This window comes from Branchiostoma lanceolatum, chromosome 16 (genome assembly GCF_035083965.1).
Source record: "Branchiostoma lanceolatum isolate klBraLanc5 chromosome 16, klBraLanc5.hap2, whole genome shotgun sequence".
Classification (NCBI taxonomy): domain Eukaryota; kingdom Metazoa; phylum Chordata; class Leptocardii; order Amphioxiformes; family Branchiostomatidae; genus Branchiostoma; species Branchiostoma lanceolatum.
The window spans coordinates 13,906,234-13,923,914 of NC_089737.1; the positions used below are offsets into that span (position 1 = coordinate 13,906,234).

At 41.6% G+C, this 17,681-nt stretch overlaps 3 protein-coding genes across 3 annotated transcripts; 1 reads left to right on the forward strand and 2 right to left on the reverse strand.

Moving 5' to 3' along the window:
- Nucleotides 1-569: 569 nt before the first annotated feature.
- On the reverse strand, nt 570-7,750 carry LOC136421800 (methylosome protein WDR77-like). Its single transcript, XM_066409364.1, has 11 exons — nt 7,533-7,750; nt 6,552-6,737; nt 5,441-5,582; nt 4,937-4,986; nt 4,500-4,570; nt 4,209-4,263; nt 3,761-3,832; nt 3,324-3,441; nt 2,645-2,713; nt 2,044-2,134; nt 570-1,723 (listed from the first exon to the last, which is right to left on the reverse strand). The coding sequence occupies exons 1-11, from the start codon at nt 7,588-7,590 to the stop codon at nt 1,619-1,621; spliced, it is 1,017 nt and encodes a 338-aa protein (XP_066265461.1). The 5' UTR covers nt 7,591-7,750; the 3' UTR covers nt 570-1,618.
- Nucleotides 7,751-7,996: 246 nt separating this feature from the next.
- LOC136421592 (ATP synthase F(0) complex subunit B1, mitochondrial-like) lies at nt 7,997-12,073 on the forward strand. Its single transcript, XM_066409026.1, has 7 exons — nt 7,997-8,125; nt 8,916-9,101; nt 9,660-9,823; nt 10,275-10,400; nt 10,893-10,970; nt 11,230-11,331; nt 11,808-12,073. Exons 1-7 carry the CDS (start codon nt 8,098-8,100, stop codon nt 11,865-11,867), a joined length of 744 nt encoding a protein of 247 aa, XP_066265123.1. The 5' UTR covers nt 7,997-8,097; the 3' UTR covers nt 11,868-12,073.
- Nucleotides 12,074-12,684: 611 nt separating this feature from the next.
- LOC136421591 (kinesin-like protein KIF9) lies at nt 12,685-17,623 on the reverse strand. Its single transcript, XM_066409025.1, has 3 exons — nt 17,508-17,623; nt 15,618-15,841; nt 12,685-14,910 (listed from the first exon to the last, which is right to left on the reverse strand). The coding sequence occupies exons 2-3, from the start codon at nt 15,825-15,827 to the stop codon at nt 12,787-12,789; spliced, it is 2,334 nt and encodes a 777-aa protein (XP_066265122.1). The 5' UTR covers nt 15,828-15,841; nt 17,508-17,623; the 3' UTR covers nt 12,685-12,786.
- Between the last annotated feature and the right edge of the window lie 58 nt (nt 17,624-17,681).

The following is a 17,681-nucleotide window of genomic DNA, read 5'->3' on the forward strand; positions in this document are numbered from 1 at the left end:
TCAGAGTAGGGAACTGGAATAGGATGGATTTCAGGCTACGCTAAACCCAGCGCCGATCTTAGTTGGTCGTGAAAAGGTCCTGAATCTTCACCATAACCCTGGATTTTATCGATCTATGGTCTCCGGGTATTTTATCAATCCATGGTCTCAGCGTTTTTGAGAAAGAAACTTACGGGAGCTAAGGAAGCTTGCAGCGAATCGGACAAAGTGGAAGGGACTGAAGGAAGACTGAATGCGACTGTAGGATGTTTCAACTACTGCAGCAGCAGAAAACAGTGGACTACTACTACTATGGTCTCCGGGTATTTTATCAATCCATGGTCTCTGGGTAAATGTGAAATGATGTGACAGCTATTGTATCTTGCAAGAAATGGCAAGAAATGCTTTAGCTGAGAAGCTAGTCGAGCTACAAGAGTTACGGAAAATCTACTTGCAGGAAAACGTGTTGCCATCTAGTTTAAAACTGTTGTGTTATACCTAATGGCAATTTACCAGTATGCGAAACAAACATGTGCATAGGCATCCTTTCAAGCCGGGCCCACGGCTTGTATATATATCAAGCAACAACATTGACATTCTTAAACACAGTTTATTTCTACCTATGTTTCTATTACAGGTTTTAGTATACATACAAAATGTTTTTGATTTGGAATAGAAGGATGCCAAGATCAATTACTGATGTTTTAGATTCTAAAATGAACGTTCAGTAATTTACCAAGACTCATCTGAATACACTACATTGTCAGTAAAGGAAGAATGATTTCGGGAATCAAAATATTCTAATGTTTGTGTCCAGTGTTATAATTACAAAATGACTTAAAATAATATCTGGGCTGTTTGTAATGAACTATGATGCTATGGATATTGGAGAAGGTTTTACATAATATGCGGATAAGATGGCAGTTGAGTAACATGACTATTGTTGCGGTAGGAATGCATGATTTTTGCAGTTGCAAAAATAAGTTTCTGAAGACTATGGATTCATGACTCCCATGACTTTGAAATTCCTTACTTTAAGTGGAAAATTGCAAGACTGTGAAGGCTCAAATTCCTTGGTTATGAACTTCATCCCTTTTATACACAAACCTTACTGTAACCTATCCATAGATTGGCGGGTGACAAAGTTTTCTTTGTAAACAACTTATGTGTTGATACCTAGCTGACATTTCAGTGACCGTCTGTCAGCCTCGTCAGGGCAATACTAACTGAGGACCTATCTGCAGTGGGAAGTAGATCCATGTTAGTATTGCCCTGAGGAAGGTGACAGACCGTCCACCAAAACATCAAACTAGGTATAAACACTTGGTTGTGTGTTAAGAACTTTGTTTACTAGTGACTTACCAACCTCATGAAACTATTCGTGGGGCACAGGTGACCGTGAATCTAATCACTAAAAGTGATGAATTCCATGGCCATGATCTCTGCTACTAAATGTCATGAAATTTTTTTACAGCCATGAAATTCCTCAATCCATGGTCTTCGGATATACATGTACCTTCAGTGAATATATGATTTTTTTGCAGCCTTTTTGAGCACCTTTGTGGTTCATACTGATCAGCATTTACTGGTGTTCTATAGATTATAAGTCAGCTCCCAATAGGAAAAGTGGAAGTTTGTGTCAGTGTTCTGGTTTTCTGTTGGCTGCTTCCCCGTTCAGCAGGTTACAGTCCATCTGCTGGGTGGGATTGGGACCGTCGAACCCGGACAACTTGTGATGGAAAACCTGGAATGGCACAGTGGGAAAAGAGTCATGCTATGAGGATGGAATGTAGGTTAGGTATAACAGGTTATTTAGTGATGTATAAATAGAAACACAGCGACGCAAATACATACATACACACAAACACAGGCACACGCACATACACACACACAAACATATAGACACACACATACACACACACACAGACACACCAAACATACATACATACAAATACAAAGATTCATACACACCCATACAGCTAAAGCTTCGCGAAAATGTGGTAAACAAAACCAGCCAAGCTAGAACCCAGTATCAATTCCTTTAAAATGTGACCCCCAACTGACCTTAGTGTCCCAGCCGCATGAGTGGAGTTGTTGTCCGGCTGGGCTCCAGGACACTCCTCTCACCATGTCCTGATGGTCACTGCTCTGGTATCTGGTTTGTAAGATGAAACAAAGAACATTTACACACTATTGTCCAAGATGCCTGACAACATGCCTCTAGAACTAGAAGCCCCTCCATTGGTCAAACAGGGGCCCAATTAGCAAGACAGTGAGACTGAGAGGCTTGGTAACACAGGCTATCATCATCTAACATGAAACTAAATCATGCATGGTCAATGACTCAATGGATGCTACCTAGTACCTGAATCAACTGACTGTTTCCAAAATCTACATGTATCTAGTTGCTTGAGTAACTATTGTATTGTGTACCTCCTAACCTAGATGTCTAATGTTCATTGATGACACACCATAAAAATTTCCTATGGATCACCCATTTTTGGCATATTTTACCTTTTTGTCTCATGGAAGGGCCCATAGCAGGCAGAAATTTTGTTTGAGTAGGGTACTTCAAGTATTTGTGTGGATCTAAATAAAACTCAAATTCGAGCTTACATGGGCCCACAGCCGACAGGAGGATAAGGTTAGAGTATTTGGTACTTACACAATGTTGGGGTCCGACTGAAGACTTGTCACCACCACATCACAGTCGTCAGATACTGTTGCCAGCCAGCTGATAAAAAATAACATCAACATATTTTACATGTAGATCAACAACAATATTTTCCTGCAATAGTTAAGCACTAATGAAAACAAATTAAGGTGTGGGGACAACTTGACACTGTTCATTGAAAGTTTCAAACAAAACAGAACTAGCCTGTGCCCTTAGTTCACTAACACCCCACCACAATGGGCTTGTACCAGTACACATCTCTATCGTATACTAACTAACCTCGGTTCCTGTGGACAGTAAGCCAGCCTGTGTACCGTACATGTGTGTGTGTGTGTGTATGACTGTGTGTGTGTGTGACTGTGTGTGTGTGTGTGTGACTGTGTGTGTGAACAGTATGGTGACCAGTACTGACCTTGGTTCCTGTGGACAGTAAGCCAGCCTGTGTACCGTCCGTGTGTGTGTGTGTGTGTGTGACTGTGTGTGTGTGTGACTGTGTGTGTGTGTGTGTGTGTGACTGTGTGTGTGAACAGTATGGTGACCAGTACTGACCTTGGTTCCTGTGGACAGTAAGCCAGCCTGTGTACCGTCCGTGTGTGTGTGTGTGTGTGTGACTGTGTGTGTGTGTGTGTGTGTGACTGTGTGTGTGAACAGTATGGTGACCAGTACTGACCTTGGTTCCTGTGGACAGTAAGCCAGCCTGTGTACCGTCCGTGTGTGTGGACGCCATCTGTGGACCGGCTGGGACTGGTCTCTCAGTTCAAGCATCATCACCTCACCAGTCTCACAACCTTAACACACAAGAGAAGGAACACATCATTAGATTTCCTTTCATTGTTACAGATTTATTGTTATTGTAAATATAAGTGCATCAAAGGAGACTATTTGAAGTTGTGTCTAGTATCAGTCAAACCTACAGATAAGTGACCACCTCTACATAAGGACCCCTTGGCCAATAATGTGACCACCTTTTGGTGGTTAAGAATCCTGTCTATAGTGACCACCTGTCCATAAAGACCATATTTTATCAGTCCCCTTTATTTCTAATATTGGATAGTTTTTACTGTATACATATTTGAAAGAACAATGGCTTTTCACTCTTTGACTTACCTATTGTGACATCAGTCTGTCTGTTGACGCTCCAGGTGATACAGGTGGGAACACCTCCGATAACGCCCTTACCTGTAACAAGAGTGGATTAGAATTAGTCATACTTACACTTTTCATGTAATAAAAGTTAGTACACTTTCTTCGTTAAGATACAAGTTCCAATTTCTGATAGGTATCAACAGTGTTAGAACATAGATTAAATAAAAGAACTGTTGATCACAACCACCATAGTGTGATAGGACTACAAAGAAGCTACACATAAGGACAATGAGTTTGACTTTATTTCAGATTACATTGTGTATTTGCAGCTATTCTTCCTGTGGTCCTTATCAACATACATTGCACAAAATGACATTACTCTCAGGAAAATAATAGTTCAATACTTTGTGCTGTGGAATTCGGTACAAAACTTCCTTTAAGAATACTGGAGCAGTGGAGTATTCCTTACCCAAACTACAGGCAGCCTTTTCCTTTCTTGTGTCCCACATCAACGCTCGACCATCCTAGATAAAAACAAACATATACATTCTGCAAAGTTCAGAAGTCAAGTGCATATTATGGATGTTCCTGTCAGCATAGGGTATTCTTAAACATGAGAGTTTTCAGAGCATGAACTTCATTGATGATGTAGTCCCAACAGATGGAAATTTACAACATTGTACATATTGTCTCCTTGTAAAATCTGTAACACTGTCCAAAGCACATACATGTACATTCCAAATAAAATAAACAAACAAACCTGAGCACATGACAGGAAGACATGTTTGTCCTGGGGGTTACAGGAGATGCACCATACTGTACCAGTGTGAGCTATAAGGGAGAACATTTTTTTAATTTGCAAGCTAATGATACATACCTCCTCTGATCATTACATTCAAGTTCAAATATATGAAGTAGTCAAACATATGCAAACATATGACCAATGTAAAAGCTGGATTTACAATCAATGCAGCAATTATGAATATAATTAAGGGAATGATGATGGTGATGATGATGCAACTATTTCTACACATAACAAAGTAGCTCAGGCACTAAGCAAACCTCACCTGTATATCAAGCATGATCATGAGGTATGTAGTAAGCATCAGAAGAAATTTCATCAAGCTGTAACATTTTAGATATTGCAGTTAAACATGTGAATGTTTATCTGAAAAAGGGGAAGGGATTTCTGCTTACCTTTCAGTGTTTTCATCGCCAACTTTGTCTCCAAGTCCCAGATCTTGATACTGTGGATATAAGAAAATACATTGATGGCTTAAGTTAGATACAAAAACTTAAGTGGCTTTTTCTATCAGTATCTGTAACTGGTAAAAGTTACTATAACCACCGGCCTTTGACGTAACACATGGGCACACGGCGTGGCAGCAGCTGGTTATATCACACTGAACATCTCAGTCCTGTCATACCTAACCTTCGCATATCCAACTGCAAGCGTTGTTTATAATATAAAGCTATCCAGTGAAAATGCCCCTACCAAACTTGGGGGAATAAATTCCACTGTATGATACAATTGTAGTTCTAGGGAAAACAAACCTGGGTTGCTAGCTCTCGTATTTGAAATTTAAGGTCATGATTATTTCTTGTTCTTTTCTGAGCTGGTACTGTATCAGATACTTTTGTCCTGTCCAAGGTAGATATATAGACACAGAAAGGGAACTTGAAACAAGGTAACACACTCACGTTGCGTCTGCGCCACCTGACACGGCTGTGTTGTAGTCGGGCGCCACACTGATGGTGTGCGCCGTGCTGTCGTGTCCGTAGCTGTACCACAGCGCCTGGAACGACTCCCCTTCCTCAGACAGCTGCCACATCTCAACAGCACCTGCAACAGGAAAAAGCCTTCAGTACAGGATAACAAAGTCCTCTTAAATCACGCACAATGCAGTGCAGTATACATATATACCTGGTAACTGACTGTCACTTTCCTTAGGGCAATACTGCAGTGTTCTCGCCAGGCCTTTTCAGCATAGGGGCCCCCTATGCTGTGATTTGGACCCCCTATGCTGTGGTCTGGACCCCTATGCTGTGTTTCAACCAGCATAGGGGTGTTTCTTTCTGGAAAGAACCTTGTGACCCTTCATAAATCTTATAAAAAGTTCATATTTGGCTTTAGAATGAGGCTGTAACAGAGGAAAAACTTAACTTCACAAAGTCTATCCCTCAAAATGCAGGAAATAGTGTCTCATTGGGTTATGAATTCAAAAATTTTCCGGGGGAACAAGCCAGACTCCCTACTCTGCGGTAATTTCTTCGTAGCTTGCGCCGCGTAAAGTTGGCCTTCTGTACCTGACCCCTATGCTGTGAAAAAATTCTGGTGAGAACACTGTACTGACTTGTTATACTTCACATTACAGCTAGGTGTCGCTGCTGCAGTGTAAAGAATGTGGTCCCGAACATGACTGAGTTGATATCCCCATATCACTGACTGGAGTAGATTTTATGATCCATGCAGCTTCTTTTGATCCGACAAGTCCATCAGTTGTCCTCTGTAGAGCTGTCTCTTCTAACTTTGTTATCCAGCGATCTACCAACCTGATGAAACTATTCAGTCTTCGGTACTGGAATCAAGACTGGTGTAACAGCACAGTTTGTGAGAAACACATTGCAAAAGTTAATCAAGCAACTTTGTAAACTGTGAGACATTTCAGATAGCATCCACTATCTTTCATCAGTGACTAAGGAAAGATAGTGGATACTAATAAGTGGATACTACCTTTCTGACAGCTTTCAATATCCATCCAGTTGCTTGAGTAACTTTTGTATCAAGTTTTCATAATCATCAGGGCCTTACCCGAATCTGAGGCTACGATTAGTTGGTTATCATTGATGAGCTGCAGATCGGCTATTCCAGCCTCTGTCTGCACCCCCGCCGTGCACTGTTCCACGTGGGGGGCGACGCTTGGATCCTGGAAGTGCCACAGTGACCCTGTCCAGTACCGGCCCGTCAGCCGCGACGCTCCCATAATCAGCGACCCGTCTGAAAAGAAATGAGACAACATTTTTTTATTTATTTATTTGCAAGTACTATCCCGAGGGCTAATTGCTACATGAAACAATACATAGCAAGGGTATACTGTACAGATCGATAGTGCGAGTAAACAATGTTGACTAGTAGAACACATGGCTATTCTAAAAACTACTACGGAATACATTATCTACGCTTTTTGGGTTTGACTTCTTTTTTGGAAGCAGTGGAAGTAATGCCATCGCTCATTTTAATTTTTATATTTTCCCCTGCCGTTTGGCTCAGACTGTGGCCCAGGACAGAAAAAATTATAGCCTCAACACTGACCAGGGATGATCAAGTACCTTAAAATTGAATGGACATTCATATATTTGTGTATAAGTCCTTGTTTAAAATTAAATGCAACATAATATTTGAGAAAACTCTTTGACACATAATTGGGGACAAACACTTTGCAATGTCATAGTCAAAACAGGCAACTCGTCATGGTCAAATACATAATTAATTATAGCAATTTATACTTGATATCAGTTTATGTATTTAACGTTAACTGCAAAAATCATGTTTTTTTTTGCATTTATTTAGTAGTATAACTTTATACATAACGTTACATTTAGTCTCGAATGTATGTACATATACGTTATATGCACAGATCAAATCTGTATAGTCTAACGGGTCTCTACAAATGTATAGAACGAGAAGATCTAAAAGCTGTCATTGTCATAAAACAAGAATTATACATCAGTATTTTGTTTTAAAATTATTACTAGTATATCAAACGCTCTGATTTTGTGTAAATTTTTTTACCTGATCGACTCCGGAGCACTTCCAAGTGCCGGTCCATTGCTGCCGGTACGTCCGCCATTTTAACTCTCTCAGGAGACCAAAGACGAGATAAAACCTTGATTCGGCTTGTAGAGTAACTGTCGGCGAACAGAAGCTTGATGAACTTGAACAATGCTCAAGATCAGATGCAGCCAAATGTCACGTTTTGTTTTCTTGGGGATGAACCATGTGTGCCGGTGGATCAAACCACTTGCTTAGAGGGTTGTCTCTTTTAAATCACCTGTGTTTTACCCTCATCGTAGCTAAAGGACATATGTCTTCAGATTTTACTTCTTATTCTCGATCAGCTGTATATTAAGACTTCAACGTATATTCTGAACATACAGCATCTTTTAATTAAATCAATTGCTCCCTGTAAGTCATTTTGGTATGACCAATAATCTCTCGTTTTGCGGCTTGTGGTAAAATAGATGTTGATATTTTACGTCAGTTTTTACTCTCTTGCGGCAGTGTCGGGGTTTCCTGTGTTGCGCGGAACGGGTTCAGCGGCCATTTTTTTCGGAGCCGGGATTTTGGTCGGAAAAAGATGTTGTCCCGGTTGGCTGCTAGATCAGGTAAATTAATGTCTTTTGAAGGCAAAAATAATTCATACTGTTTGCGTTCTAACGTTTTTGCAGGTAGAGTTGTTTTCTCCTTCGTGTTGTCACCGCGTAGTTATTTGTGGGACGATAAAACTGGTTGACCTTCATGAAGGGGGAGGGGGGCATAATTTTTGCACCGGTAGGTCAGCAGAATCTTCCCAAGTTGACACTGACAACTGTAACCAGTAGCAACTACCAGTGACACAGCCGAAATGAGGATGTGCAACAATGTGGTCGGTCGTATGAATTCACGTTCAAATAGATATGGAAGTGGCTACTGACAGGATGATCCTGTCAACAGTGGAAAAATTCGCACTGTTGACAGGATTATCATCGTATCAATGATTTAACAATTACAGACCAAATAAACAATTTTGTAGAAGCAAGGGGTTATTGTCAAATTATCGTGTTCTCTGATCTCTTAACTGACATCCATCCAGTTTTGATTTTATGATGTCATTCTACTGGGAACTTATTTTTAGCGTTACTTACCTTAAGAGCAAGTATGGTAAATCATGAAATATTTGTGGTTTTATTTACGTCAGATCGCGAGCACATGCTCTGCCTTACTACTGTATTATTTCAGTTGCAATTTTAAAATGCTGTAAATAAGGTATAAAGGTATAAATGCCACCTTTAGAGAAATTAAGTCTGCAAGTTTTAAAAAGCTTTACGATGGTGAAAGTTCAGATAATGTGGTTAATTCAATAATTGCATAAACTTCAAGCTCAACTTCATATCTAACACCTGTACCTCTCCCCAGCGGCGGTGGTTGCCCAGCAGCACCACGGAGCCCGGGTGTGCGTCGTGGCGCCGTCTCGGCTGTTCCACTGCTCAGGGCAGCATGGCCGCCCCATCGAGCCACTGCCAGAGGAGGGAGGCAAGGTCAGGATGGGCGTCTTCCCCGAGGAGTGGTTCCAATTCTTCTACAAGAAAACTGGTGTCACTGGTAAGAATCTTTTTTATGTTCCTATATGTAAGTTCCAACTTGAATAGAAGAGAAGGTGGTCATCATTATCTTGCGTCCAGATTTTTATTTTTGCGTCCAGAAGGTGGTCAGTTTATCACAAATTCTTCCTGTTCAGAATTCCAACATACATTGGACGATCAAAATGTCTTCCTGACTTAAATTTGTATGTCAAGTCTTGTTACCCCTCTAGCAAGGTTTAAAGAAATACTAGTTGACTCTATGTTTTACATAAAGTAAATACCATTTTAATTCCAACGCTATCATTTAGAGTCTGCGAACTTAGTATGTTTAATGAACATTTCAGCATTTCTAAACTTAAGTACAATGGTTATATTTGACCACAAGTGGTTGGGAAAAAACTTGAAAGTCTAGACTAGGAACTTCTTGAGTGTAATACTAGTAACATGCATTGGTGATTGGATAGAATTGATATCGTATGTCATCGTAATGAATAATTAGGATTGTATTTTCTCAGAGTTACTACTTGCGGCAATGGCAAATGTTCTAACATATGGTTTTCTCTCCTACCCCATGCAGGCCCCTATGTGTTCGGAACTGGGCTTTTGGCAACACTTATGTCCAAGGAATACATAATCGTCAACAACGAGTTCATTGCTGGAGGAATTTTCGTAGGCTTCGTGGTGTACTGTGTCCGGAACTACGGCCCTACCGTTGCCACCTATGCAGACAAACTTCGCCAGGTGGGTTATGTGTTGTTTTCATTAAAAAAATGACATTACCAGCTTACTACAGTTCTTACTTTGCAGTCATTGGTTGGGTCATACCAAATATTCTAGAAATGGTACATACACGTAGCACTCAGCACTTATGAGGAAGAGTATGGGATCGATTAATGTTGAACACACACTGCTACCAGTGGACTAGCCCCTTTGATGTATGTCGTGCTTGCACAACTGTGTGGCCCAAGGGCTAATATAGAAATGGAGATTGGTACCACCTATATACCAAAAGGTTTTAACTTTAATCATGGTCTTTTTGACTAAAATTATAAGCTTGATCAGGTTGATTCAATTTCATTTATTTTCTCTGCATTTTTTGCTCTTCAGTCTTCTTCTGCTACTTTAACTTGTTTTGTCATAGGTTATTCAACCTCATCCTAGATGAAAAACGTCTATATATCTGATATTACAGGAAAGAGTTGACTTCATCGATAACAAGAAGGGCAGGTTCATGGGAGACTGTGAAAACGCCATCGAAACCGAGAAGAAGGAACAATGGCGGGCTGAGGGCGTCGACTACCTGTTTGAAGCCAAGAAGGTAACAACAGTGTTAGCAATAATTTCTTGATTGAATGATGTATAGAAAATATAACGTCAAACCCTTCACGAGTAGTACAGCCTCTGCGTAAGGATCACTTGGCCATTGTGACCATTTTTATTGGTCTCGTAGATAGTTTTGACACAAACATTAAGAATCTTGTCTACAGACATAAGATATAAGCCCCCAAATACTCGAGTCTGACCCCCTCATCACTGGGAAAAACAGACGATCAAACAGAGTGAGTGTGAGTGAGACAGTACAGTGGCCATCTGTCTACTTTGACATTTTCAGTGACCAGTTTCTCTAGATTTATTGAGTGGTCACTATAGACAGATTTGACCGTTAAGTCTTCATTGTTGTGCTCTTCCAACATCACAGTAATTTGACTGGACACAGAAGCATAATGAGAAGTGTTGAAGATCATGGTATCAATTTTTGGTGTCTGTTTTTGCTGTCTGACACTAAATATCTCTATGTTGTTCTTCACAGGCCAATGTAGCCATGCAGCTGGAGACTGCCTACCGTGAGAGAGTACACGAAGTTTCCAACGCTGTCAAGAGGCGACTGGTATGTGTACAAATTGTATTTTAAGTTTTTTTGAACTTGTAAGCCTCTTCGTAATTATGTATGTATCAACAAGGCTGTTCTCAAATAGCAAAAATTAACTTTAGTGTACTTGGAGTAACATTTTTCAGTTCTAGTTCTTGAATTTTGCATATTTTTTCTATCAAATTGTGATAATTGTCTATTTTTGTATGCCCATACATAGATTTTTGAGTTGTGTATGACAGTTATAAAGGTGTTGTCACTGTTGTTTTTTGTACAGGACTACCAGCTGGATGTAGAGAACACCCAACGTCGCATGGCCCAAGAACACATGGCCGACTGGGTGGTCAACAATGTGGTCACGAGTATCACCCCTCAACAGGTAACTTCCGTCATAAACACACAGAAATAAATGGTCAAATATAGACTATGTGGTATGTATGTTACGGATGATTTGAGACAAGAAACTAAATCAAAATTGCCCTAGAAGACCACTCAGGGGACTGATAAATCTGGTCTATATGGACAGGTGTCCACAGTTGACTGGGGTTCGTAAGGCAGCCGCAAAAAGTGGTCACGTTGGCCAAGTGGTCCTTGTGTAGCTAGGGATAGTCACTATACTAGCCAGGTTTGACTGTAGTGGTTCACTGGTTTATGTGTATTTTAGATCATTTGGAACTTGCAAAACTTGTTAATAGCATAGCAGTATCTCCAAAAGTTTTTTGCCAATAAGTCAATGATTCCACAGTACATGTAGATATTGCTGAATACGTTTCTTCTACATACACTTTTGCTTGAGCTTTGATGAAATTTAGCCTGATGACTTATGTATTTTTTTTCCGTTTTTCCCTTGTCCAGGAGAAAGAAGCTATTGCCAAGTGCATTGAAGACCTCAAGCGAATGGCCAAGGCTTCCTAACCAGTTAAACCTGCGTGTGTACAGTTCAAATCAGTAGACAAAATCTCCTGCTTTAGATCAAGTATCCAATACTACCACATGGAATATCCAGACTTTATGAAGAGAATGTGTAAGTTTTAAGAAGAGTACAGTCGGCTTGTCAAAGCACTGAAACTTCTTGTCATGAAAGTCCATAAATAAATATGTCAACATTGCCAGTGGCCAAATCTGTGTCTGTTTTTGCTTGCCTATTGTCTAAGGATACATTTTGGTTGAGTGAATGTGTGTGAGGCAATGCTGACTTTACTAATACAGTAATAGGTCAGTCAAATAACTAACTACTTTTACTTTTTAAGCTACCCCCTGAACATGATACTTTGTCAACGATAAAATGAGAAGAAATATATTGCATATAGATTTTATTTCTCTTGTCTCACAACACTAGATATTATTTGTTTAAAGATACAACATAGACATTAAATTTTTCAATATTTTCTCGATGACACAAAGGGTGTGGCTACCATCCATGCTCCAATACTAGTGGCATTATTTCACTGCTGGTTCAAAGTAACCAGTTCAGAAAGCTACATATGTAACAGATGACCTAAGTTGAAGCATTTCCGTCCTTATACTTTTTCAAATCATAAGTGTGGAATTCTTTGAATCAGACTAAAAGAATATACAATTCTGGACGGAAGTATACAGGATTACAATAAATGTTACTTTATGTACAATAAGGTGAATACAATATACATGTGTGGCTTTGATACTATTTGACACCTCTACAATCACAAAAAACTGTCCGCAAGCAAGATTCTTTGAACTTTGCATTCTACCTGTTATAAAACCTGTGGTAATTTTACATTGGAGTATGCAGTAGGCTGTAGAACTTAGAATTCTAGGTTTTAGTATATGTATGTAAAGCCTAAAAGTAGATTGTTCATGGTTTTCGGAAAGAGGCAGGCTGCCGCTGTGCTGCGTTTGTCGTCTGCCGCCATTCCGTGCGGACTTTGGCGTTGTAGAATGGCGCAGCATCGGGGTCAAGCAAGTCCTGCTGGAGCCTCTCGAACTTCTCCTGCTCGTCCTCTAGCGGCGCCCGACTCCTGATCATGGTTCCCGCGCGTATCCCGATTCCCTCCATCGTGCTTGAGATCGGGTCATCTACGGCAAGGAAACTCTCAGAGTACCAGGCATCGAACTCCTGGATGAGCCTTTGCCGGCACTGCTCGACCAATCGCTGGCAGTACTGGACCTCCTGTTTGACAGCTCGTAGCTCATCGTAGTCGCGGCGATAGCCGGCCTTCAGGTCCTTCAGCTTCATCAGCAGTTCGTACTCATCCTCATCGATGATCGTCTCCCCTTCTTCATCCACGAACTCGCCTTGTTCGAGACGCTCGTTTCGCTTCCGCTCGATGATCATTCGCGTCTTGTCGATCTCCTGCTTGGTCTCGTTGACCGACTGCGCCAGTTTCTTGCACAGCGTCTTCTTGTTGACCAGGATCTCCTTGTTCTCCGAGAGGATGCGGTAAATCTCGCTCCCCTTTTCCTTCTTGAACTCCTCGAATGCCTCCGTGCGCGGCGGGGGAGTGGTGGGGCGTGTAGCCGGGGCGTGGGGTGTGGCAGGGGTAGCGTTAACAGACACGGTCTCCCCTGTAGGCAGCTTACCCGTACTTATGTCCTCCTGTGGTGTCTCCCGTGTGCTCGGAGTGGGGCTCGCCACACCCTTGGGCCCCGTTGGGCTGGCTCTCTCCTTGCCTTTCTTAGCTTTCGGCTTCTTTGCTGCAATGATGGGTGCATTAGCCATTTTCGACGAGGGGGGTGCGACACCAACGCCAAACCCTTGGCCATCCAGCTCCCCAACTTGTCCCCCTTTTCCATCACCCCCAACTCCTTCTTGTAAACCGACACCGACTCCCTCCCCCTTCTCTAACAGCGTGTATTTCTCTCTCAACTTGGCCTCCATGGCACCCTCCATGTTCTTCACTGCACCCTTGAACATGGCGAAGACTTCCTTCACCTGCCTGATGTTGACGATTTCGATCTCGTCCAGATTGTCATTCAGGTAGAGATGCACCTGTCTCTGCAACTCGATAAGCTGAGATTCGGCGAGGGGGTCGTACGACACCTTGGCTCTGTTGGACAGCGTATCGTGCATCGCGAGTTCTTGTTTTAGGTGGCGAATCTCGTGCTCCAGTTGTTTGACCATGAGGACGGGGTCGTATCGGGTGTTGATGCTGGGTTCGTTGGAAATGCACATCATACGCGAGGCGAACCGCAGGGTGGAGATCGTTTCCTCGATCTGCGTGGCTTCGCCCCAGATGTTTGCTATGAGGATTGTCTTACAGTTCCCGCCAATCGAATCCTTCAAGGCATGCGTGAGCTTGGACTGGCGGTATGGGACATGTTCTCGGTTCTTGTCCGCAAGGGCGATGATCGCCTGCTCCAGGAAGGTCAGTGACTTGTTGATGTACATCGCTTCCCGCTGCACGTTTCCGGACGATCCTGTCTTCTTGAGACGCTCGGACCCGGCCAGATCCACGAAGTTGAGCTTGGACACGGTGTACGCGGCCTTGGACTGTGTGCGCGACCTGGACTCCACATGGATGGTGAAGATACAGTGGGATCGTGAAGAGTTCTTGTTCAGGGAATGCATAGCGATCGCTCGGTTAGTTTCGCCTTCGAACAGCAGATTGAGTGCCTCCTCTTCGTTGTGTGCGACGTGAAGCGACAGCCCCTTGACGCTGACTCCATTCTCATCCTCTACGATAGCCATGGGGCTCGTGTCAGCAGCGGTTTCAGGGAGGGTCGATAGGAGGTCGAACATAGCCTCATTGTAGATTTCCAGGTAGGAGATCCGTACAGTGATGGCTTGCTCCACTCTCTCGTCAACCTCACGGAAGGTTTGTGCGATGGCGCGAGGAATGATACCCCTCTGGTAGAACCCTTCCGTTGCCCCGGTGATGCTAAATGTTTTCCCGGCTCCCGTTTGGCCGTAGCACATGAGCGTGCCGTTGTAACCGTCCAGGGTGGATGTCACCATGTCACTAGCGACCTCATCAAACACCTGTAAAGATAGAAATAGAAACTTTAGGATATAAATTTGACTTCTTTCTTTCATGTCAATTTTATCTTATGTATACCTCATAACTCCCATGCTAGCATTCTCATTTTCTTAGGTTTGGGGGAGGCACATTTTGATATGAGCTATAGCTAAAGTTCTTGAGGGGAGGCAGGGTTGGGCATTATGTTTTGCTGCCATTCTATTTATTTTATGTTGTGGACCCAAAAGTCTTTCCACACACCTAAATTTTCAGGTTAGGTGCACTAGTGCACCTATTCCCAATAATGAATTTCAAGCCCTGCAATGTCTTTATATATGTGAGCAGGGCTCGAAATTCATTTTTGGAAATAGGTGCACCCAAGCAAAAAAATTAGGTGCACAGAAAGGATTTTGGGTGCACCACACAAAATTAAGGTGAATGTCAGCAAAATCCAATCTGTAATTCGATAACTACATCCTACATGTTAACTTCAACATTTGTAATACATCAAATAAAGTACATCAAAGTTATAATACTTTTCTGATACTTACATTTCAAGAATATTGTGTATACTAGGTTATACAATAGCACCTTTACCCTATAGCGTATACAAAACCAGTGCACCTACAGTGAAAATTTAGTTGCACAGCTCCAGTTTTTGGTGCACACAGGTGCACAAGCACCCACTGTTTCGAGCCCTGGTGAGTAAACAATAAGATAAACAACGAACCTGGTCCTGGCTGGAGTTGTGCAAGATCCCATCCATCTTGAACTGCCATTCCAGCTGCTGGTTATTGACCACGCCGCGGCGGTCGTCCTTTGGGATCCGTGCTGTTACCGTTTTCTTGTCGTCATGGAATTTGATGAGCTCTTTGGCGAAGTACGGCGTTGGACGGGTGCGGACGAAACAGCGGACCCTCTTACCTCTGGTGGCACTCATGGTGGCAGAATTCACTGGAAGGAGAAGACAACAAATTATTATCAATACACCAATGTCTGATATTAAAAATTACACATCGTATACACACAAATTAAATCAAACAACAAAAGTTACTGGAAAAATTCTCTAACAAGTTAGACACTTTAGAAATCTTTCATCAGTGAATGAAAATGTTCAGTTATATTCTCATGAAAGATAGCGGACGCTATCTGAAACATCTGACTCTTTTGAGAATTTATCAAGTTGCTTGGTTCATTTTTTATTATGCAATGTTTTACCTGGATGTCTAACCTTCATTGACACATTACATTTATACATGGGCACCATAGCCCCCATTATGAATACATTATATGAAAAGAAACAAATAATGCATGGATGAATGTAGGTATGGTTGCACACTTTCCACCACAATCAGTATAAGTACTCGTTCAAAGTTCTCAGTTCTGACCAAGGATTCTTCAAGCATCAAATTAAAGTTAATCCACCCACTTATAACACTTACACTAGTTTGCAATTTTAACACAAGATCCATTGGACAACTAAAAAATGTTTGCATGTAATCAGAAGTAGATTTAAACAACCCCCTAGTGGTGATCTGGACAAATATTGTTCAGAATCTCTTGTAAACTAAAGTCTTCAAAGACTGCCAGTCTTTTTGTGATGATGTTTATCACACCAGTTTTTGTACACAGCTTCAGAGTTTGCTGAGGTCTGTTGACCTTTATGGTTGGTTTGATCAGTTGAAAGTGCTTGAGACAAGCTGGCCTCTTAGTAACACTTGTGTAATGTACTCAGCGAACTGTTGAACATGAGACATGGGTGTACCCCTCTCCCCAAATATGACTGAAATACTGTAAATTTATTTACTTTTGAGTTGGTTTCATTTTGCGTCAGGGGAAAAATTGGTTTTTGCGGTGTTTTAAAGTTGGAGTTAACTTCTCTAGCACAGAAGTAATACATTGGAAGTGCATATCCGTGGTGTATTGGCGGTTTAGAGGTCACCAACAGAACCACAAAAATCAAACCATCGCTAAAGCATAAAGATTTACAGTACGGTGAATAGCCTTAAAACGTCCCCAAATGAAAAATATTTGGCGCCAAAATAATTGCATGTTTGGAATATAACGTAACAGTCGTTACATCTCCACCATCAATAGACAACTCTAAAATCTCGGAGGGGGCGGGGGTGTAAGTATTTGATGACTTCAGATCAGTTTACAATGGAGACAGTTTTCACACTACAGACATTATGTGGTCAGTTGTGACACCCGTCCGGTTTTCGGAAAAATACTTTCCCTTTTTTAGTACGATGACAAATCAGCATCATAGCTTTCAAATTAGAATCACTCAGTCAAGTGTTACACCAAATTATATTTCAGTGGCTAAGTGAATTAAAATGATGTCAAAACATTCCAATAAAATGTTTTCACAATAATAGCTAATACGTGGTATACATGCATGTATACCTTCCAAAATAACGTAGCCAGTTTAGACCGAAGTAAACCTATGATTGTTCAAAGACTGACGGGTCAAAATTTTTGATATTCACTAGTTGTAAAGATTTCCATTCCTCCAAAGTCAACGTAACACGATTGTAACACATCGTATTATTCAACCGTTCTGAATATTATCATAATTTTGCCCTTAGCAAAGCATCCAACTCCACCGACATCAACTTACCTTATCTGTAGTGTTCCCAAAACTGGTATTGTGCAGAAATCGTGCGACTAGAGGCCGATTTTAGCCGAGTTTCCCCCAAAGTTGCCTCCTCACTCTGCCACTTTTCAGATCCCCTTCGCTACGCTGTAGAGTGTTTACCTATCACCATGGCGACGGGTCATTGATTCTGCACGC